At 41.9% G+C, this 24082-nt stretch overlaps 1 protein-coding gene and 1 pseudogene across 1 annotated transcript in view; both read left to right on the forward strand.

The window, feature by feature from the left end:
• The first annotated feature begins 1596 nt into the window (after positions 1 to 1596).
• IL1RL2 (interleukin 1 receptor like 2) overlaps positions 1597 to 24082 on the forward strand; it is a 50096-nt gene continuing 27610 nt past the window's right edge. The window contains exons 1-4 of the mRNA XM_061211356.1: positions 1597 to 1664; positions 2814 to 3045; positions 5960 to 6155; positions 21284 to 21443. Coding sequence (XP_061067339.1) covers positions 1607 to 1664; positions 2814 to 3045; positions 5960 to 6155; positions 21284 to 21443 — 646 coding nt within the window. The 5' untranslated portion in view covers positions 1597 to 1606. The remainder of the gene's footprint in view (positions 1665 to 2813; positions 3046 to 5959; positions 6156 to 21283; positions 21444 to 24082) is intronic.
• On the forward strand, positions 10307 to 11247 carry LOC133074714 (olfactory receptor 1J1-like; annotated as a pseudogene).

Below are 24082 nucleotides of genomic sequence, written 5' to 3' on the forward strand. Positions count from 1 at the left end.
TGAATGAATAAGCATTTTCAGAACTCTAATGAAAAACTGATGAACTAATAAAAGTGCTAACAAAAGATCAAGATGCAAAAAAAAATTAATTACATGGGACTGAGTGAACTGATGAGGATGAGTATAATTTTTGTGACTTTCTGTTTGAATTAAAAAAAAAATCCCACAAGGACTCAGAGGCAAAGAATATACAAATCAATTTTCACTGCAAAGTAAAGGAGCTGTTACAGTGGAGGATTACTGGACTGAATGTCAATATTATGACATAGTATGAATGTGTTTCATGTTTGGTAATTGCAATCATTGTTGCTTTTGTTGTGGTCATCCATGTACAATGCTTGGTGTTAGTCTATTTATCTCTTGTAAAAATAAAATACAGTGTGTGTGTGTGTGTGTGTGTGTGTGTGTGTGTGAAAATAAAATAAAATAAAATAAATACAGGTATTGAAAAAAAAAAAAAAGCCACCTGGGTCGGCGTCTACTTTGGGGGCATTCTATATAGGCCAATGCAGGGCATGTAATAACTGCTCGAATGGAGTTCGGAAAGGAAGGAGTAGTTCATTTGGTGAGACAATTTGGAATAGATTTCAGCAGACAATTAATGGGGATGTAGGACTTCTTAGCTGCCAGAAAATCCGGCCAAAAGCCTTCAAACCCACTTCCTAGTGCGATGGCACGCTCCTTCCTAAGCTACCACTGGGAAGGTAGGGCTGCCCCGCCCACCGTAGTGAGGAAATAGCCTGGTATGGAAATGTCACGACAGGGCTCAGTCCCGGGCTGTCAGTCTCCACTTCCTAGGAGCTCCTGCGCGCTCCGATCCAGTCCTGCAGGTACACACCCGGCTCGCGGAGTCTGCAGCTGAGCAGGACGCGGGCGGGGCGAGGAGATGGCAAAAATGTGCGCGACTGGGGTGGGGGGCGGCGATCGGGACTCCCGGGCGGCCCCTGACCGGCTGGGCGACCCTGGAGGAGCGGACTCCGTCTGTGGGCGAAGGTGTGGAGGCCGCGTCCACTGCCGGCCCGTCTTCCTCCCTCTTTTCCTGCCGGCCTTTGCCATATAGGCCTAAGCTGGCTTCTCCCGAGTGAGCAGGTTTCCGTTTAGACGGCCGGGCCCAGGAGGATCCTGAGGCTGAGGACGCGCAGGGAAGGCTACGCGCGACGCACGGTGGGCACCCGGGCGCCACCACGGGGAGCGGGGGCTGCGGGCTGAGGCGGGCCGGGCGGCGAGCTGCGTGGCAGAAGGGGACGTCCCTGCGCCCCCAAAGGAGGCGACCGGGCAGCCTGGAAGAGGGGACCCGCCCCGATGCCCGCACTGCGCCTCCCGGCCCCTCCCGACCCCACCCACTGATGCCTCTCCACCCGGATCCTGGAGGTGGGCGCTCGGAGCAAGGGCGGGGCAAGGTAGGGAGCAGTCTTTGGGGGCGCGTCCGGATACATCCGGGGCCAAAGTTGGAGGTCTCCCCATGGAGAAGGGAAGGTCAGAAGCCTAGCTGGGATCTCTGAGATTCAGAGGTCGCAGAAGCCCGGCCTTGTGCCGGCAGAGGGCGCGCTCCGCCCGCTGCGCCCCTTTACATCCCCCCCTCTTGCTTCCGCGCAGCCTGTAGGCGATGCTGCTGTTGCTGCTCTGCAGCGTGTCCAGCGCTCTTCCACGATTTATCAGAGCAGGTACGTTCGGTTGGTTCGGGTCTCAGTGGCCCCCCTCCCTCCCTGCCACCCTGCCGCTCTGGGCGAGCCCCTGTGCAGACCTCCTGGGGGATCGCGTGAGACCGGAGCCTGGCCGGTGACACTCGCCCCAGGGGTACAGGCAGAATCCCGCGGGAGGCGGAAACGGCAAGTTTCAGCTGCAAGGGTCTGACGCTCAGCCCCAAGCATCACCTTTGAGCTTTGAAGTGACTTGAAGAGAGGAGTTGGGCAAATGTGCAAGTCAAGGCTCGAGTTAAAATGCTCAAATAGGGGGCTTCCCTGGTGGCGCAGTGGTTGAGAATCCGCCTGCCAATGCAGGGGACACGGGTTCGAGCCCTGGTCTGGGAAGATCCCGCATGCCGCTGGAGCAACTCGGCCCGTGAGCCACAACTACTGAGCCTGCGCGTCTGGAGCCTGTGCTCCGCAACAAGAGAGGCCGCGACAGTGAGAGGCCCGCGCACCGCGATGAAGAATGGCCCCCGCTTGGCGCAACTAGAGAAAGCCCTTGCACAGTAAACGAAGACCCAACACAGCCAAAAATAAATAAATAAAATTTTTTAAAAAGCTCAAATAGATCTATAATACCTTCTATTTTATATGACAAAGGGACATGTTAGACCCAAGGTAATAGCAAAGAAACCAGCAACGGAACAAATTAATTCCAAGAAACACGAAGCATTTTGTTAGAAACGAACTTTAAAGCGAGCGGATTGTTTAACAATCCTTTTGGGGAGGAGATACTTACACCTTTTACTGGGGACGGATTGAATTAACCGGGTAGCAGAGCGAAAGGAAAACAGGTCAAGTGGGGCTCAGAAGAGGAACGTTTACTCTGAAGGAGGAAGATGAAGGAATTAAGGGTCTTAGAATAGAAGGGAAAGAGGGGAATCGTTCCAAATGGGGAGATCACTTGTTGAGGGGGAGGACTGAGTAAATTCACTCTTATGGACAGATGTGAAGGACTTCGGGTTATGCTTTCACATCAGCAGACTGTTTTTAGGAAACTCCCATACTGAGAAAACTCTCACATAAAATTTCAAATCAGCAAGAAAATTGAGGTATTTGTGGAAACTAATAATAACCGACACTAACGCTCTCGGTTGTGATTATTTTTTTCCTTTCTTTCCCTAGATGCTTGCGAGGACGTGAGTATGCAGGAGACTGTGTCAGTAGGCCAGCCTACGGCTTTTAACTGCATATACCCTCTGCCAACACCTGGGAGGATAGATGCAACATGGTATAAATATCCTAGGAAAATCCCAATATCCAAAAACATACAGTCTAGGATCCACCAGGACCAAAACTGGATTTTGTTTCTCCCTGTGAAAGGGGAGGACTCTGGGATCTACCACTGTGATACAAAGTAAGTTACTCATTCATATATATATAATATATGTATAATATTTATATAATATATAATTCCTTTAGAAAAACTCTTGATACACTCTTAATCAATGTAGAAAACAATGAGAAGAATATAGTTTTGTAATTGTTATGCGATGGTTTCAATGAACAGACTTTTAAGCAGAACAGATTTTTAAATCAGTTGTTGGACCATGAAATGCATCTTTTCCTATCGAAATGATGTCCAAGGCCAGACCAGCTTACAAAGCCTGTTTAATCCCAGTATGATTGCTGCCTTCTTTCTTGGAATGCTGAAAGTTTTTGTGACAGGTGGTACATCCAGAGAGGTATAAGCCTCCTTCAAGCACTTTTTGTAAGGGTTCTGCTATAGGAATTTAACAGTGCCCAAGCATCAAGTATGTTCTAGACCCCATGCTAAGCCTTATGCTAGTAATGTAAGTAAGTGACACAGGTCTGGTGGGAGATAGTTGAGCCTGGTTGGCACTGTGGTGAACCAGAAAGCATATGTCACACCAAAGGCGGCAGTCTATGCAGTTCAAGTCCATCTTCCAAATTTTCAAGGTAACCTGGAAATTAGAATGTGTGTGTGTGTGTGTGTGTGTGTGTGTGTGTGGTTAACTTTCCAATAAGCTTTGTGCATGTGTCCTAATTAAAACACATCTGTGGACCAAATTTTGGCTGAGGGCCCCAATTTTGTTATCCTCCTTTGCTAATGTGCATGACCTTCGTGAGTTATTTGACCTCCATGAGCCTTGGCTTTCTTATCTGTAAAGTGGAAGTAATGCCAGCCAGATAGGGTAGAAGTAAAAATGACCCCAGATCATGTGTGAAGTAGGTACTCCAGGAATGTAGCTGCATCCTCCCTCTCTTGTGGTTCCTTGGTATTTGCCAGCCTCTTTCTGTGTTTCAGGGATGGCCACATCCTTCTCTGATTCCTGCCAGATTCCTCATTTCCGTGTGATTGACTCAAAGTACATGGTTACTCAGTGGCACAGGTGGAAGTGCCAGTAGCCCCTTCCCCCAAATTTCACTCACTCTTCAGACCAGCTGCTGACGTCTTGAGGGGGTCTGCTCTCCTCTTTACTCCAGGTTATTCATTAACCAGAGTTGGAGATCGTATGCCACAGAAATCTGTCTGGACATCCAGGCTGGATTTATTTATTTTTTATTCTAACTGGGACTTCATTTTTATTTATTTTTATTGGGGTATAATTGATTTACAATGTTGTGTTACTTTCTGCTGTACAGCAAAGTAAATCAGTTATACATATATCCACTCTTTTTTAGACTCTTTTCCCATATAGGTCATTACATAGTATTGAGTAGAGAGTTCCCTGTGCTATACAGTAGGTCTTTATTAGTTATCTATTTTATATATAGTAGTGTGTATATGTCAATCCCAATCTCCCAATTTATCCCTCTCCCCCCCTTGCCACTGGTAACCATAAGATCGTTTTCTACATCTGTAACTCTATTTCTGTTTTGTAAATAAGTTCACTTGTACCATTTTTTTTAGATTCCACATATAAGCGATATCATATGATATTTGTCTTTCTCTGTCTGACTTACTTCACTCAGTATGACAATCTCTAGGTCCATCCATGTTGCTGCAAATGGCATTATTTCATTCTTTTTTATGGTTGAGTAATATTCCATTGCGTGTGTGTGTGTGTGTGTGTGTATATATATATCTATATATCTATCTATCTTTATCTATTCCTCTGTTGATGGACATTTAGGTTGCTTTCATGTCTTGGCTTTCGTAAATAGTGCTGCAATGAACATTGGGGTGCATGTATCTTTTCGAATTATGGTTTTCTCTGATATATGCCCAGGGGTGGGATTGCTGGATCACAGGCTTGATTTAAAATATTTAAATATGGGATCTGTGAAATGGGGCAAAATAATCTTTCCTAGAACGTAGACATCAATACTGTCTGTCATGGAAGAAAGTAAACATGAATTCTCACAAATCTTTAATATACAGATATGATACATGTTTAGTAAACTATATATTTTTACTTTGAAATAATTCAAATTCATATCATATTTGCAAGAATTGTATAAAGAGCTCCTGTCTACCCTTTATCGAGATTTCTATTATTTAACATTTTGCCACATTTTCCCCATCATCCCCTGTGTATGTTACACATAGTATTTTTTCTAAACCATTTTTTTCCAAATCATCTCAGTTGTATGCAACAGGTCGTTTTACCCCTTAATATTTCAACGTGTCTTTCCTCTCAACAAGAATATTCTCTTACATCATCACAGAATAGTTATCACATTCAGGAAATTTAACCATCACACAATACTTTTATCTACTAACCGATTTGTATTCTAATTTTATCAATCTTCTCAATGATGACTTTTATAAATGTTTTTCTTCCTTTTCCTGTGAAAGATTCAATCCAAGATCATTGCATTGCTTTTGGTTGTCATGTACTTTTCATCTCTTTTCATCTGGAACAGATCTTCAGCCTGTTTTGTGTGTGTGACATTGACATTTTTAAGAAGTACAGGCAATTATTTTATATTGTATCTCTTAATTTGGGTTTGCCAGATATTTCTTCATGAGTCGGTTCAGGCTGAGCCTTCTTGGCTGGAATGCTGTGGAAGTGGTTTGCATTCTCTTCAGACAGCACACTCAGAGACACCTAGCATCAGCGTGTCCCTGCTTGGTGATGTTCATTTTGATTATTTGGTTAAGATGTCCTCCCATGTTTCCACCATCCAAATACTTTTTTTTTCCTTTCATAGTGAATGACTTGTGAGATGTATGCTGTCTTGTTTGAGGCAGAGGGTTTGCACAGTGCTTGGAAGAGGATTTGGAAATATTTGGAGATAAACAGAATTATTTGGTTTTGTGACTGTTTGAGTTTATGAGGTTTCAATCTGTTGTTTTCTTACAGTGATACAAACATCTGTCCCAGAATGCAAGTCAACCTCACTGTATTTAAAAAACATTGGTGTGGTACTTCCAGAAACAGTCAACTGAATGTGCCAGATGAGTACAAACAGATTTTATATGTTGGAAAAGATGACACTCTTATGTGTCATCTGAACTTCCCAAACAGTTTTGATTTGGATTCAGTAAAGTGGTATAAGGTAAAAAAATAATTTTCCTATTGATATTTTCCTTCCTCTTCTTTAAAACCTACTTGTTTTTTTAGTTTAAGGTGTACCTTTTAAAGCAGAATGGGTAAAGAGAGAGATTTGTGTACGTAAGATTTGTTAACTAATTGCTATTGACAATTTAACGCTGCTAATTACTTATTTTTTTAATTTGTAGTTATTAGAGCTTGGTCATAGCTTATTATTGGAATCCACCCCTCCCCCAATTATTCTTACTTTTCAGACTATCCTTCGTTATTCTTTTTAATTAAGATTAATTAAGTAGTTTCTTTGAATGGGTAGTACACGCATAGGGTTCAAGAATCACGAAGTATCAGAAGGCATGCCCCGGAAAGTCCCCTTCCCACTCCTGATTCATATTTGCCCAGGTCCATCTCACCTTCCCTGACATGTGGCTGCTGTTATTGGTTCCTTGCAGGCCTTGCATTATTCTTGTGTAATGCTGTACAAGAAAATAAAACTATACCTCCTAGTCCTTTCTTTTTTTATGGAAACAGGGCATCCTATACTCACCCTACACCTTGTGTTTTCACCTTCAAACCTTCTCTTTTCTTGACTGCACTGGTGGATAATAATGGAAAAGGCATATCCTTGGCACAGAGGTGCACAGGTGAGGTATTTAATATCTGAATTAGTTCTCCCCCAGCTCTGCTTGTTAGCGTTTGCCAGTACAACCATCTGGGTCATGAGTACTCTTTGTGGGAAGGTTTTTATCTACTGTTTCAATTTCTTTAATGGTGATAGGATTCTACAAATTTCTTATTTATTCTTGAATGGGTTTTTGTAAGATTGTTTTCTAGGAAATTGTTCATTTCATTAAACATTTCAAATGCTCTGGCATGAAATGGTTTATCATTTCTCTGCTTTTAATGTCTGCTTCTGTAGTAAGGTTCATCTTTTATCCCCATTACAATATGTTTCTCTCTGTCTCTGTCTCTGTCTCTCTCTCATACACACACACACACACTCTTTCTCCTTCTCACTTGATGAGTCTTATAAAAGATTTGTCAGTCAGTTCTATTACTCCTTTCAGAGCACCAATTTTTGCCTTTGTCAATCCTCTCTGTTATGTATTTCACATTCATTTAGTTTGTTTCTGTTTTCCCCTCTCACAAGGAATGTGGCAATGAATGCCCTTATCTTGTATTTTATTTTATTCTGATTTTTTTCTTTCCCATTATGGTTTATTACAGAATATTGAATATGGTTCCCTGTGCTATACAGTAGGACGTTGTTTATCTATTTTATATATGGTCGTTTGTATCTGCTAGTCCCAAACTCCTAATTTATCCCTCCCCTCGCCTCCCCACCCCCCTTTCCCCTTTGGTAACCATAAGTTTGTTTTCTATGTCTGTGAGTCTCTTTCTGTTTTGTAAATTAGTTTGGTTGTATCATGTTTTAGATGCCACATATAAATGATATCATATAATATTTGTCTTGCTCTGTCTGACTTACTTCACTCGGCGTGATCATCTCTAGGTCCATTCATGTTGCTACAAATGGCATTTTTTCATTTTTTTAATGGCTGAGTAGTATTCCATTGTATATATGTATCACATCTTCTTTATTCATTCACCTGTCGATGGACATTCTTTCAGTGAAATCCTCATGTGGTGAATCAGTTGGAAGGGCTTGAGTATGGTGCCACGTTGATCATTAGGCTATTCCAGAAACTGAGTTAGGAAGCAGGGATCATCAAGAGAGGGTGTGAAGTAGAATGGATAGAATGAGGGGGAAGGGGAGGGTAAGCAGGGGGAGGGGACTCATTCCTGCTGCCCCCGATTGCCCCTGTCAAGTGGAGGGAGATGTTATGTGGAGAGTGTGAAAGAGCAGACAGGCGAGCAGGTGGGAGAGAGAGTTGAAGGAGATGCAAAGACTTTCTACAGTGAGGACCATGGATTTGTTTATGTTTGTGTGTTTAGCTCCTGTCGTGCTCATCTGGTTGCAGGGGTGTAGGAGAGGGATGGCAGGATGAACTCAGCGTGGGGTTTCTCTGGATGAATCCACTGGAAGGATGAAGGGTTTCCTTAATCCTTGACTTGAGGACTTAAAAGGGGGTCATTCAAGTGATGGCCACGTGAGTCTAGGTTGGACAGGAAAGGAAATGATGCCTGAAGGATACTGGTGATTAGGAGAAATTAGAGGGGTCCAAGGACTGATTCAGGTTAAGATGGAAAAATGGGTTGGATGGCTAGAAAGTTCACCATATCACATGATGGATGTGGTGGGTACAGGCTCCCCATTCATGGGGAGGCTCTTTATACTATAGAGGTTACAAAGCTATTGATAAAAAATAAGAACAAAGCACCCAGAACCACACCCTACGTTTTCCTAACCTATAGCTAAGGTTCTGGATGTGGTTCAGTTTCTCCCGCTGGCTTCACTGAAAAGCTAAAGTGAGTATGGTGATTTTCTGCTTTTCTACCGGACGTGGGCTTTCTGCCACAGTGTTCCGAGGCCCAGTCTCCAGCTTCGTGGGAGCTGAGAAGCAGTAGGCATGTCTTCTGACTTATTGTTGGTGTGGCTCCACCAAACGTGCTGGGACTTCACTTGCTGCAGTTGTGTAAGTGGCAACTCCCGGTCCCTGACTTGCAGGTGGTATATCTCAAAGTCTCGATTCCCACCATCAGGATGGTGGTGGAGGAAGCAGCTATCACGCGAACTAGTTCTGCAGTGTGCTTCAGCACCTAATATTCTGTTTTAAATCCTTTTCTGCTTAAAAGAGCTAGAATGTTTTTTTTTTTTTTGAAACAAATCCAGTCTTGGAGACATGGCCTCATAGAATTGTTTGGAAGAGTAATTGAAATAATCTATCCACTAAGCCCTTAGTTCAGTGTGGGTACATAGTAATTACTTAATAAATAAATACTAGATATTATTACTTAGTTAAAATAAAAGAATGAAACAGGTGGAATAATAAAAAATTATCATCAGAATGGTATATATTTTTCTAAATTAACAATTTTTTATTGTGCTAAAATATGTATAACATAAAATTTAGCATTTCAATGATTTTTCAGTGTACAGTTCTGTGGCATTAAGTACATTCACATTGTTGTACAACCATCACCACCATCCACCTCCAGAACTTTTTTATCTTCCCAGATGGAAACTCTGTACCCACTGAACAATAACGCCTCATTTTCCTCCCTGCCCCCAAACCCCTGGCAACCACCATTCTATTTTTTGTCTCTATGAATTTGACTATTCTAGGAATCTCATATAAGTGGAATCTTATAGTATTTACACTTTTGTGACCGGCTGATTCTACTTAGCGTAATGGCTTCAAGGTTCATCCATGTTGTAGCATGTGTCAAGATTTCTTTCCTTTTTAAGGCTGGATAATATTCCATTGTATGTATAGACCACATTTTGTTTATCCATTCATTTTTCAATGGACACAGATTGTTTCCATCATTCGGCTATTGTGAATAATGCTGCTTTAAACATGGGTGTACAAATACCTCTTTGGCCCCTGCTTTCAGTTCTTTTGGATATATTATCAGAAGTGAAATTTCTGGATCATATGGTAATTCTATGTTTAAGTTTCTGAGGGACTGCCATAATGTTCCCTTTTCTCCTTCCTTCCTTCCTTCCTTCCTTCCTTCCTTCTTGTCATTCTAATGATAAGAAGTGAGTTCATGTGTTCAGCACTTATTCTACACATGGTACATTACTTTCCCAATAATGCTTTCAGTGGTGTGTGTGTGTGTTTGTGTGTGCAACACAGACACACACACATAAGCTGTCTGGCTATAAAGCCATGGAAGGGACTGTGTCTTATTTATTACTCTCCCCCTAAAGTCTATCGTAGTGTCTTCACTATATTAAAAAAAGAATGAGCTCTTCCTGATTTCAGCTGAAGAGTTTGATTGATGTTTCTTTCATTGATGTTTGAATGATGTCTCCAAGTGACTGTGTCAGTGTTCAGACAAATCACACTTCACTGTTCTCACCAGACTGGATGAGGCACCAACGTGTGAGTGCAATGCAGTGAGATTTGTCTGTACAGTGACACAGTGACTTGGAGAAACTATGTGACCATATGGTAGTTGCTATGCTCAGTATGTCTAAGTTCCTGACATTTCCAGTTTCTATTCATTCCCAGCAGAGATAAGAATGGCATGAGGAGGGAGGACCACAGCAGTGTGTCTGAGGTCCTCCTCCTGGGGCTCCCCACCCTTCCAGAGCAGCAGGGCATGTTCTTTGCCCTGTTCCTGGGCGTGTACCTGACCACGGTGCTGGGGAACCTCCTCGTCCTCTGCTCATCAGGCTGGACTCTCGCCTCCACACTCCCATGTACTTCCTCCTCAGGCCCTTGGCCCTCACTGATGTCTCCTTTTCATCTGTCACTGTCCCAGAGATACTGATGAACATGCAGATTCAATACCAATCTATCACATACGCAGGGTGCATTTCACAGGTGTATTTTTATATACTTTTCGGTTGTGTTGATAATCTCCTCCTCGCCGTGATGGCATATGGCAGGTATGTGGCCATCTGTCACCCTCTCCACTACACCACCGTCATGATGGAGAGGCCGTGTGTGCTGCTGGTGGCTGGCTCCTGGACTCTCTCCTGTGGCAGTGCCCTTCTGCACACCCTCCTGCTGGCCCTGGTGTCCTTCTGGGCTGACAACATCATTCCCCACTTTTTCTGTAGCCTCCCCATCCTACTCAAGCTGTCGTGCTCGGACACCTCTTTCAATGAGTTGGTTATATTCACTGCAAGCGCTGCGGTTGTCATTCTTCCATTGACTGGCATCCTGGTCTCTTATGACCGCATTGGGGTCTCGATCCTGAAGGTCCCTTCTACCAAAGGGACCTGCAAGGCCCTGTCCATCTGTGGCTCCCACCTCTCTGTGGTGTCTCTATTCTATGGAATGATTATGGCACTGTACTTTTCCTCCTCATTGGGCAATTCCAATGACAAAGACATGATTGCCTCATCGATGTACACAGTGGTGACTCCCATGCTGAACCCCTTCATCTATAGCCTAAGGAACAGAGACATGAAATTGGCTCTGGGGATTCTTTTCAGAAACAATCAACGTTTCACCAAGTGAGGATCAGCTAGCCATGTTCTTATTTCACCCACTGACCTTGTCAGAAAGGTCCTCTTTTTTTTTTAACAACTTTATTGGTGTATAATTGTTCTACAACAGTGTGTTAGTTTCTGCTGTATAACAAAGTTAATCAGCTATACGTATACATATATCCCCATATTCCCTCCCTCTTGCGTCTCCCTCCCACCCTCCCTATCCCACCCCTCTAGGTGGTCATAAAGCATTGAGCTGATCTCCCTGTGCGATACAGCTGCTTCCCACTAGCTATCTATTTTACATTTGGTAGTGTATATATGTCCATGCCACTCTCTCACTTTGTCCCAGCTAACCCTTCCCCCTCCCCGTATCCTCAAGTCCATTCTCTACGTCTGCGCCTTTATTCCTGTCCTGCCCCTAGGTTCTTCAGAACCTTTTTTTTAGATTCCATATATATGTCTTAGCACACGGCATTTGTTTTTCTCTTTCTGACTTACTTCACTCTGTATGACAGAGTGGACCTAGAGTCCATCCACCTCACTAAAAATAACTCAATTTCGTTTCGTTTTATGGCTGAGTAATATTCCTTTGCATATATGTGCCATATCTTCTTTATCCATTCATCTGTCGATGGACACTTAGATTGCTTCTATGTCCTGGCTATTGCAAATAGTGCTGCAATGGACATGTGGTACATGACTCTTTTTGAATTATGGTTTTCTCAGGGTATATGCCCAGTAGTGGGATTGCTGGGTCGTATGGTAGTTCTATTTTTAGTTTTTTAAACAACCTCCATACTGATCTCCATAGTAGCTGTATCACTTTACATTCCCACCAACAGTGCAAGAGGGTTCCCTTTTCTCCACACCCTCTCCAGCATTTATTGTTTGTAGATTTTTTTGATCATGGCCATTCTGACTGGTGTGAGGTGATACCTCATTGTAGTTTTGATTTGCATTTCTCTAATAATTAGTGATGTTGAGCATCCTTTCATGTGTTTGTTGGCAATCTATATATCTTCTTTGGAGAAATGTCTATTTAAGTCTTCTGCCCATTTTTGGATTGGGTTGTTTGTTTTTTTGATACTGAGCTGCATGAGCTGCTTGTATATTTTGGAGATTAATCCTTTGTCAGCTGCTTCAATTGCAAATATTTTCTCCCATTCTGAGGGTTGTCCCTTCATCTTTTTTATGGTTTCCTTTGCTGTGCAAAAGCTTTTACGTTTCATTAGGTCCCATTTGTTTATTTTTGTTTTTATTCCCATTTTTCTAGGAGGTGGGTCAAAAAGGATGTTGCTGTGATTTATGTCATAGAGTGTTCTGCCTATGTTTTCCTCTAAGAGTTTGATAGTGTCTGGTCTTACATTTAGGTCTTTAATCCATTTGGAGTTTATTTTTGTATACAGTGTTAGGAAGTGTTCTAATATCTTTCTTTTACATGTAGCTGTCAAGTTTTTCCAGCACCACTTATTGAAGAGACTGTCTTTTCTCCATTGTATATTCTTGCCTCCTTTGAAAAAGATAAGGGAACCATATGTGCATGGGGTTATATCTGGGCTTTCTGTCCTGTTCCATTGATCTATATTTCTGTTTTTGTGCCAGTACCATACCGTCTTGATTACTGTAGCTTTGTAGTATAGTCTGAAGTCAGGAAGCCTGATTCCTCCAACTCCGTTTTTCTTTCTCAAGATTGCTTTGGCTATTCGGGGATTTTTGTGTTTCCATACAAATTGTGAAATTTTTTGTTCTAGTTCTGTGAAAAATGCCATTGGTAGTTTGATAAGGATTGCACTGAATCTGTAGATTGCTTTGGGTAGTAGAGTCATTTTCACAATGTTGATTCTTCCAATCCAAGAACATGGTATATCTCTCCATCTGTTTGTATCATCTTTAATTTCTTTCATCAGTGTCTTATAGTTTTCTGCATACAGGTCTTTTGTCTCCTTAGGTAGGTTTATTCCTAGGTATTTTATTCTTTTCGTTGCAATGGTAAGTGGGAGTGTTTCCTACATTTCTCTTTAAGAGTTTTCATCATTAGTGTATAGGAGTGCAAGAGATTTCTGTGCATTAATTTTGTATCCTGCTACTTTACCAAATTCATTGATTAGCTCTAGTAGTTTTCTGGTAGCATCTTTAGGATTCTCTATGTGTAGTATCATGTCATCTGCAAACAGTGACACTTTTACTTCTTCTTTTTTGATTTGGATTCCTTTTATTTCTTTTTATTCTCTGATTGCTGTGACTAAAACTTCCAAAACTCTGTTGAATAATAGTGGTGAGAGTGGGCAACCTTGTCTTGTTCCTGATCTTAGAGGAAATTGTTTCAGTTTTTCGCTATTGAGAACGATGTTGGCTGTGGGTTTGTCATATATGGCCTTTATTATACTGAGATAGGTTCCCTCTATGCCTACTTCCTGGAGAGTTTTTATTATAAATGGGTGTTGAATTTTGTCAGAAGTTTTTCCTGCATCTATTGAGATGATCATATGGTTTTTATCCTTCAATTTGTTAATATGGTATATCACATTGATTGATTTGCATATATTGAAGAATCTTTGTATTCATGGGATAGAACCCACTTGATCATGGTGTATGACCCTTTTAATGTGCTAGTATTTTGTTGAGGTTTTTTACATCTATGTTCATCAGTGATATTGGCCTGTAGTTTTCTTTTTTGTGTGTGTGACATCTTTGTCTGGTTTTGGTATCAGGGTGATGGGGGCCTCATAGAATGAGTTTGGGAGTGTTCCTTCCTCTGCTATATTTTGGAAGAGTTGGAGAAGGATAGGTGTTAGCTCTTCTCTAAATGTTTGATAGAATTCTCCTGTGAAGCCATCTGGTACAGGGCTTTTGTTTGTTGGAAGATTTTTAATCACAGTTTCAATTTCAGAGCTTATGATTGGTCTGTTCATATTTTCTAGTTCTTCCTGGTTCAGTCTCGGAAAGTTGTGCTTTTCTAAGAATTTGTCCATTTCTTCCAGGTTGTCCATTTTACTAGCATATAGTTGCTTGTAGTAATCTTTCATGATCCTTTGTATTTCTGCAGTGTCAGTTGTTACTTGTCCTTTTTCATTTCTAATTCTATTGACTTGAGTCTTCTTCCTTTTTTTCTTGATGGGTCTGGCTAATGGTTTATCAATTTTGTTTATCTTCTCAAAGAACCAGCTTTTAGTTTTATTGATCTTTGCAACTGTTTCCTTCATTTCTTTTTCATTTATTTCTGATCTGATCTTTATGCTTTCTTTCCATCTGCTAACCTTGGGTATTTTTTGTTCTTCTTTCTCTAATTGCTTTAGGTGTAAGGTTAGGTTGTTTATTTGAGGTTTTTCTTGTTTCTTGAGGTAGGATTGTATTGCTGTAAACTTCCCTCTTGGAACTGCTTTTGCTGCATCCCATAGGTTTTCGGTCATCGTGTTTTCATTGTCATTTGTTTCTAGGTATTTTTTGATTTCCTCTTTGATTTCTTCAGTGATCTCTTAGTTATTTAGTAGTGTATTGTTTAGCCTCCATGTGTTTGTATTTCTTACAGTTTTTTTCCTGTAATTGATATCTAGTCTCATAGCCTTGTGGTTGGAAAAGATATTTGATATGATTTCAATTTTCTTAAATTTACCAAGGCTTGATTTGTGACCCAAGATATGATCTATCCTGGAGAATGTTCCATGGGCACTGGAGAAGAAAGTGTATTCTGTTGTTTTTGGGTGGAATGTCCTATAAATATCAATTAAGTCCATCTTGTTTAATGTGTCATTTAAAGCTGTGTTTCCTTATTTATTTTCATTTTGGATGATGTGTCCATTGGTGTAAGTGAGGTGTTAAAGTCCCCTACTATTTTTGTGTTACTGTCGATTTCCCCTTTTATGGCTGTTAGCATTTGTCTTATGTATTGAGGTGCTTCTGTGTTGGGTGCAGAAATATTTACCATTGTTATATCTTCTTCTTGGATTGACCCCTTGATCATTATGTAGTGTCCTTCTTTGTCTCTTGTAATAGTCTTTATTTTAATGTCTATTTTGTCTGTTATGAGAATTGCTACTTCAGCTTTCTTTTGATTTCCATTTGCATGGAATATCTTTTTCCATCCCCTCACTTTCAGTCTGTATGTGTCCCTAGGTCTGAAGTGGGTCTCTTGTAGACAACATATATATGGGTCTTGTTTTTGTATCCATTCAGACAGTCTATGTCTTTTGGTTGGAGCATTTAATCCATTTACACTTAAGGTAACTATCAGTGTGTGTGTTCTTATTACCATTTTCTTAATTGTTCTTGGTTTGTTTTTGTAGGTCTTTCCCTTCTCTTGTGTTTCCCGCCTAGAGAAGTTCCTTCATCATTTGTTGTAAAACTGGTTTGGTGGTGTTGAATTCTCTTAACTTTTGCTTGTCTGTAAAGGTTTTAATTTCTCCATCAAATCTGAATGAGATTCTTGCTGGTTAGAGTAATCTCGGTTGTAGGTTTTCCCCTTTCATCACTTTAAATATGTCCTGCCACTCCCTTCTGGCTTGCAGAGTTTCTGCTGAAAGATCAGCTATTAACCTTATGGGGATTCCTTTGCATGTTTTTTGCTGCTTTTCCCTTGCTGCTTTTAATATTTTTTGTTTGTATATAATTTTTGATAATTTGATTAATATGTGTCTTGGTGTGTTTCTCCTTGGGTTTATCCTGTATGGGGCTCTCTGTGCTTCTTGGACTTGATTGACTATTTCCTTTCCCACATTAGGGAAGTTTTCTACTATAATCTCTTCAAATATTTTCTCAGACCCTTTCTTTTTCTCTTCTTCTGGGACGCCTATAATTTGAATGTTAGTGTGTTTAATGTTGTCCCAGAGGTCTCTGAGACTATCCTCAATTCTTTTCATTCCTTTTTCTTTATTCAACTCTGTGGTAGCTATTTCCACTATTTTTATCTTCCAGGTCACTTATCTGTTCTTCTGCCTCAGTTATTCTGTTATTGATTCCTTCTAGAGAATTTTTAATTTCAATTACTGTGTTGTTCATCATTGTTTGTTTGCTCTTTAGATCTTCTAGTTCCTTGTTAAACGTTTCTTGTATTTTCTCCATTCTATTTCCAAGATTTTGGATCATTTTTACTATCATTACTCTGAATTCTTTTTCAGGTAGACTGCCTATTTCCTCTTCATTTGTTTGGTCTGGTGGGTTTTTACCTTGCTCCTTCATCTGCTGCATATTTCTCTGTCTTCTCATTTTATTTAACTTTTTGTGTTTGTGTCTCCTTTTCTCAGGCTGCAGGTTCATAGTTCCCATTGTTTTTGGTGTCTGCCCCCAGTGGGTGAGGTTGGTTCAGTTGATTGTGTAGGCTTCATGGTGGAGGGGACTGGTGCTTGTGTTCTGGTGGGTGGGGCTGTATCTTGTCTTTCTGATGGGCAGGGCCACGTCTGATGGTGTGTTTGTGAACTTAGTGTGATTTTAGGCAGCCTCTCTGCTAATGGGTGTGGTTGTGTTCCTGTTTTGCTAGTTGTTTGGCATGAGGCATCCAGCACTGGAGCTTGCTGGCTGTTGGGTTGACCCAGGTCTTAGTGTTGAGATGGAGATCTCTGGGAGAACTCTTGCCAGTTGATATTACGTGAGGCTGGGAGGTCTCTGGTGGTCCAACATCTTGAACTCGGCTCTCCCACCACAGCGGCTCAGGCCTGACACCAGGCCGGAACACCAAGACCCTGTCAGCCACACAGCTCAGAAGAAAAGTGAGACAAAAAGAAAGAAAAAAGTAAATAAATAAAAAATAATATTAAAATTAAAAAATTAAAAATAATAAAAAAGGAAGAGAGCCACCAAACCAATAAACAAATCCACCAATGATAACAAGTGCTAAAAACTAAACTAAGATAAACATAAAAATCAGAAACAAATCAGTCACAGATAGTAAAACCCAAGTTTACAGTTGCTCCCAAAGTCCACTGCCTCAATTTTGGGATGATTCGTTGTTTATTCAGACATTCCACAGATGCAGGTACATCAAATTGATTGTGGAGGTTTAATCCGCTGCTCCTGAGGCTGCTGGGAGAGATTTCCCTTTCTCTTCTTTGTTCGCACAGCTCCTGGGGTTCAGTTTTGGATTGGCCCCACCTCTGTGTGTAAGTCACCCCAGGCGTCTGTTCCCCACCCAGACAAGAGGGGGTTAAAGCAGCTGCTGATTAGGGGGCTCTTGCTCATTTGGGCCGGGGGAAGGGAGGGGTATGGTAGTTATTGGAAGGCAGGGTGAGCCTGCGGTGGCAGAGGCCAGCATAATGTTGCAACAGCCTGAGTCGCGCCGTGTGTTCTCCTGGGGTACTTGTCCCTGGATCACGGAACCCTGGCAGTGGCGGGCTACACAGGCTCCCGGGGGGGTGGTGGTGTGGATAGTGACCTGTGCTTGCACACAGGATTGTTGGTGGCGGCAGCAGCAGCCTTAGCATCTCATGTCCGTCTCTGGTGTCCGCGCTGATAGCCGCGGCTCACGCCCGTCTCTGGAGCTCGTTTAGGCGGTGCTCTGCCTTCTGTGGGCAGCTGGGGAAGGAATTCCCTCTCCTCAAACAACCCAAAACAATGGTCTTTCACCTCTTAGGCAGTTCCAGACTTTTTCCTGGACTCCCTCCCAGCTAGCTGTGGTGCACTAGCCGCCTTCAGGCTGTGTTTACGCAGCCAACCCCAGTCCTCTCCCTGGGATCTGACCTCTGAAGCCCGAGGCTCAACTCCCAGCCCCTGCCCACCCCGGTGGGTGAGCAGACAAGCCTCTCAGGCTGGTGAGTGCTGGTCGGCACCAGTCCTCTGTGTGGGAATCTCTCCGCTTTGCCCTCTGCACCCCTATTGCTGAGCTCTCCTCCGTGGCTCCGAAGCTTCCCCCCCACCACCCCCCGTCTCCACCAGTGAAGGGGCTTCCTAGTGTGTGGAAACTTTTCCTCCTTCACAGCTCCCTCTCCGAGGGACAGGTCCCGTCCCTATTCTTTTGTCTCTGTTTTTTCTTTTCTCTTTTACCCTACCCAAGCATGTGGGGATTTTCTTGCCTTTTTGGAAGACTGAGGTCTTCTGCCAGCGTTCAGTAGTTGTTCTGTAGGAGTTGTTCCACATGTAGATGTATTTTTGATGTATTTGTGGGGAGGAAGGTGATCTCCACGTCTTACTCCTCCACCATCTTGAAGGTCCCCCCAGAATGGTATATTTTTATTTTTAAGAATTTAGAGACAGAGTAGTTCTGGATAATGACAAAATCCGGCTTGTGGCATGGAGAATTGAAGACTCATAGGAGTAGAGGTGGTCCTTGAGATTGAAGGTGTTCCAGAGGAGAAGGTTCAGGTGTTAGAACATCCATGCTCATAGACTGTGAAGTATCCACATTTGGGAAAGCATGGATGTCTCCTTTTTTTTTTTCAATTCCAAATTACTTCTCAATACAATGGTTTCTGCCCCACCACCATACTGGATCTATAGTTGCTGAGTTACTACTGGCTTCCCAGCTGCCAAATCTAACATTCATTTCCAATCCTGATCTTGATCTCTTGTGGTGTCCATCACTGCTGGACGTGCCCATGAGCTGAGAGCTTCCTCTTCTCTCTCTTCTGAAAATTACTCATTCTTTATCTCCCCACTCCCTGGATTTTCCTTAGTAATCATTACTGTGTTCTCATTCTCTGTGTTTGGGTCTTAGATTTTAGGGGTTCCCAGTTTCAGCCATGGTCATCTTCAGTTCTTGCTTTGACTGCATTCAGGTGGAAGGCTCATAGAACCATCGCACACAGATGGCTCCCAACTCTCCTTTCTCCCATCTCCAGATACTTCATCCAACAACCTAACATAGATTCCATGTAGACATTCCCATCACACAACTCACCTGATTCACCATGTCTAGAGCCACTTTTTTATCTTAATCTCAAATCTGATCATTCTTCTGTATTTTCTTTGCATTCCATCTCCTATCTAAGGACACTTTTGCATCCCTAAACTGGGACCATACTGGTCCTGTTCCATCTCCATAGTCCAAATTTGTCACTAAGGCTGTGAATTAGAACTGCTTAAAATCACTGTTTTTTGTTCCCTCCTGGTTATCCCCAGTGTACTGCCTTAGTTCATGTTCTATTCAGCCTTAGTGTATGGAAATAACTTCTTAAATTGTTCCCTAGTCGTTAGGATTGCCCCATTTTAATCCTTTCCCACACAGCAACCAGACAGATTGTGCTCAAAGGCAACTATGCACACCTTGGTCCCTTGCACAGACAGCTTCAGGTGCTCCTCCCCTTTTCATGGTTTTCTATGATTGGGCTCCTAACTCCCTCACCAGTTTCATCTTCACCACTCTCCTATGACCACTACAGCTTAGCCAGGATGCTCTCGTCTATTTTGTACCTGTGAACCATTGTACATGCTGGGTCAGAATTGTTCTTCTTGGTGCTAGAAAGACAAAAATTTTCAAATTTTGGCTGCTAATATTACTAATTAAAATCTTATTAGTGAGATATCACCACTCATTTTTAGCTAAAAATCAAAGCCTTCTGAGTATTAAAACTCTAAAATAATGCAGCGGATTACAATAGAGACAGTTCTAGTAACTGAAAAAGGGCAGAATGGTTCTTCAGCTGTCCAGGCTAAACTTTAATATGATTAAATATTTGTATGTCTTGAATGAGTCAATCAGAAAGGGGACTGATCAAGATCAGAGCATAGAAATGGAGTCCCAGAGATTACACCCACCCAAGCCCCACCCAGGAACGAGGTTTCCATAATCCAAACACTCACACTTTTTGTTTGTCCCTATTCTAAAGAAGGCAACATCACTCATATTATCAGCATCTGACTCTTACTAGTAATTCCCATTCTACTCAGTAAGCAATGATCTGATTATAATTTGGTTTCCCCTATAGGGTGTTTACAGAAAAAATAATATAAGACTTCTAGAAAGTTATTGTTCACATTATAAATAAATAAACAAATGTTCATTTTGGCATTATTGAGTTTCACCTTCCACAATGGATGCATTCACACTGTTCCAATGGTGGAGAGTGAGTTCTGACCATGGTTGACTCAGTGAGGAGAGAGCTCAAAACTTGAGCGATTACATCTTTATATAATTAGGGGTTGTATGTTTGTCTTCTCTATTATAAGGATTATGAGCTTTCTGAGGAGAGGGACTGCATCTTATTCCTGCATGACCAGGACCTCTCACAGTGCTAGCGAAGAGCGAGAAAAATATTTGAATGACTAAATGGACTCAATTATCCCAGATGTTATTTTGTAGATTGGCACTTCCTGAAGAAACAGGAAAAGGTTTGAGAAAGAGTTCAGGAGTGGGCCTCTGCGTTGGAAAAAACGATTCACATGAGAATGTGAGCTTATGACAGGACAGATGAATGGTGAGGCTTGCCCTCTGGGTGGAAACTGAGGAGAACAATGAGAAAAGCCTTCCTGAGACTAACCAGTCTTTACGTTGGTTTTGTGTGAGGCTGTTTCCTTGTTGATGCAGTGGAAGCCTGGGTGACTTAAGAAGTGACGTGATATCTGCTCCCCTTAACCTTGCCACGTACTTTGACTATTGCTTAGGCCTCCAGATAGAGTTGGTGAAGAGTTATTTTGGACCTCGACAAAGTCCAACCCCTGATAGGTGGAGAAGGTGTGATTGGACCTGTAACACAGAGGACGCAGTCCTTATTCACCTGGGCTTGCAATCTTGCAAAGGGGCTTGGTGCCATTAGATGGTGGTCCATTGAGAGACATGGAGGACCTTCCTGCCTGTTCACATTCTCCTACCAAACTCCTTTATGGACCAGGTCCAATCCTTCTCCATAAAGTCTTCCTTCCAGCCTACATAGGCCTCTCTTCTCTCAACTCCCAGTAGACCTCATATTTATAGCTCTCACTGTAACCTGTAGAATATTCTTTATCAGTTTTCTGGGAAGATATGTATATATCTTATATAAATATACATATGTCTTCAATTAGATTGTAAATTACCTAAGGTCTAGAGATCACATAGGTTTCTTGTCTCCCCATGGTTCATAGAACGGTGCTAACTAGGAATGTCACTGATACCCCAAAATACTCTTTGAAATGAAAAATATATTTTTTAAATTTAGGACTGTAAAGAGATTGAAGGAGAACGATTTATTTCTTGGGGAAGAAAGCTTTTAGTGACGAATGTCTCAGCAAAGGATGGAGGGAACTATGCGTGTCAAGCCAGGCTCACATACGCAAAGAAGCAGCACACTGTTTTAAATAGCATTTCTGTGAAGATCAGTAAGTACACTCTTACCCGTCACCTTGACTGCCTCTTGGCTTTGCATGAGAGGTTGGCTTTGGGCAGAAGGGATTCCCGATCTTGATTTTCCTGAGGGTTAGCAGTCCCTCAAACACGTCATTATTAGAATCAGAGGGTACGAAGAGTGGGGCGAAAGGGCATGGGCTGTTTAGTTTTCTCATCTGAAAAAAAGGAAGACTCAAAATTCTTGGTTTATTCATGAAAATTAAATGAGATCATGTCTATGGAGTAGCACCCAGGGTGCCTGGCGAAGTATAGGTATTCAGTAAAGGGCAAACATGAATACCTCAATGATCTTATGCTCTAGTCTTACATTGGTGGCTGAGGGAATTCTTTATAAGATGGAATTTCAAAGGCAAAATGAAGAATACCTTAAGAGATCATTGAGTCCAATAATCTGTATTTTATGTCTGCAATAAATGTTTATTTATAATCTATTATATGCCAAAAATTGTTAAAACCTATAATTTAAAATGTTTTTAAAATTCTTTCTTTTATTGAGAAGCTCTCAGCCTGGTTGTAGTGGTGCTAGAAATGTAAATGGATCATCTTAACATTATGTGGTAAGGAGAGTGTTATAGACAGTGTCCAGGGGAGCAGGAAAAAAATCAGAAGTAGCTGCACGGGTGGCAAGTAAATAAATGGTCTTGGAAGCTTTCCAAGAGGAAATGTCTTCTCAGCTGAATTTTGAAGGATGAGCAGGATTTACAGAAGTAAAGAAGAGGGAGGAGGGGCAGAGAGAAGTGTCTCAGGCAAAGCATGGAAGTGTCTACCATGATAGTTTATGTTGGATCTAAAAGTAATTTTGTTAGAGCATAAAAAACTGTGAGCTGAGGAATGGTGGGAACTGAAGTCATGGAGTTAAACAGGGGAAAGGTCAAGGGGGCTGGTTATACGCAGGTTTTACCATGAAGCGCTGAAGAACCCTTGGATGAGTGTAAATGCAGAGCCACGAGGCTGCATTTGTGATGGATGAGATCAGTCCTAAGATGGTTTGAGCAGGAGTTGAAGGGGGTCTTGAGGCCTGGAGACCACTTAGGAGGCTGCTGCAACATCTGGATGTAACTATCTGAACTTCGCTGGAAGTGAAGATGGGGAGCATGGATTTTCTCCTAAGAACAATGGGAAGCAGCCAGAGCAGTTGAGAGCAGGAGAGTAGCATGGTGTAACCTGTTTCTGAGAGCTCACTGTGGCCACTGTGCACAGAACGATCCCTATAGATAAGAATGGCAGTTAGGAGGCAGGTGCAGAAATGCAGGTGAGACATCAGGTAGGCACAGTCATCATGGTAGCACTGAAGATGGAGAGAGGTGGATGGACTCCAGGCATTCTAGGAGGTAAAATCCACAGGTCTTAGTGTCAGATTGAATGTGGGGTGAGGGATGGGGCAAGGTCCAGGAAGCTAGGCCTTTTGGATGGTGGTACTATTCAAGGAAAAAAGATAACTCTGGAGGAAAACTGGATTTAAGAGTGAGATCATGAGTTTGGTCATGGGTGAGCTGAGTATTTGGTGACTTGAGATGTCAAGTAGGTCATGGCCTATATGGGTCTGGAGCTTAGAGTTACACCTTGCAAAGTCATTGAACTTTAGATGGTAATTGAAGAGGTGGATGTGAATGAAAGTGCCTAGGGAAAGAGTAGAGAGTAGAAAATAGGGTTTAGGTGTAAAGAAAGAGGCACAGAATGAGAAATGCTAAGAGGTAAAATTAGTTTGGCTGGGTGATGGTCATATGAAGAGGGTGGGAGAAAAGCTGTTGCTTAGAATGACATCTAGATTTTCTATGTGTGTGATTGAGTGGGAGATGGTATATTAACTGGCTGGTGATGACTTCTGTTTGGGACATACAATAAGTCCACTACATAAGAACAAGTTCCATCCCAAGAGCATGTTTGTAGGTCCAACAAAGTTAGCTTAGGTACCCAACTAACACAATCGGCTATATAGTACTGTACTGTAATAGGTTTATAATAATTTTCACAAAAATAATACATAAAAAACAAACACTCAAAATAAAGAAAACATTTTTAATCTTACAGTACAGTACCTTGAAAAGTACAGTAGTACAGTACGAGAGCTGGCATACAGGCGCTGGCATCGAGTGAACAGGCAAGTACCAGCTACATCACCGCTGCTTTCACACTTGCTTCTGGACATCCTGGGCTTGAAATAAAGATACTGTACTCTATACAGTACTGTACAGTAAAGTACACAAAAGCACAACCACTTGTAGAGGATGCACACATGTGACAATGTACGCCAGACACATGAACTAACTTCTGTGGACACACAAACGCAAGTTAGCATCTTTGAAAGTTCACAACTTGAAGGTTTGTATGCAGAGGACTTACTGTACTGAATTTGAATAGTTTGTAGAATGTGCAAATATTATTGCCATCATGAAGGACATATGTTTTTGCATTCTTATAGCTTCCCTCTTATAACTTTTTCACCTCACACCCCAAATAGAGAGGAGGAATGTGGGATCCAGAGGGTGATTGCTAAATATTGGTAGACAAATGGGGGAGGGAAGGCGTGGAGAAAGACAAAGGAGTGGGGAGTCAATACAAGGAAGGCAGTTATAAAGTGGGGGAAAGGGATGAAAAAGCTGAAGAATAA

The sequence above is a fragment of the Eubalaena glacialis genome, chromosome 14, assembly GCF_028564815.1.
Source record: "Eubalaena glacialis isolate mEubGla1 chromosome 14, mEubGla1.1.hap2.+ XY, whole genome shotgun sequence".
NCBI lineage: Eukaryota > Metazoa > Chordata > Mammalia > Artiodactyla > Balaenidae > Eubalaena > Eubalaena glacialis.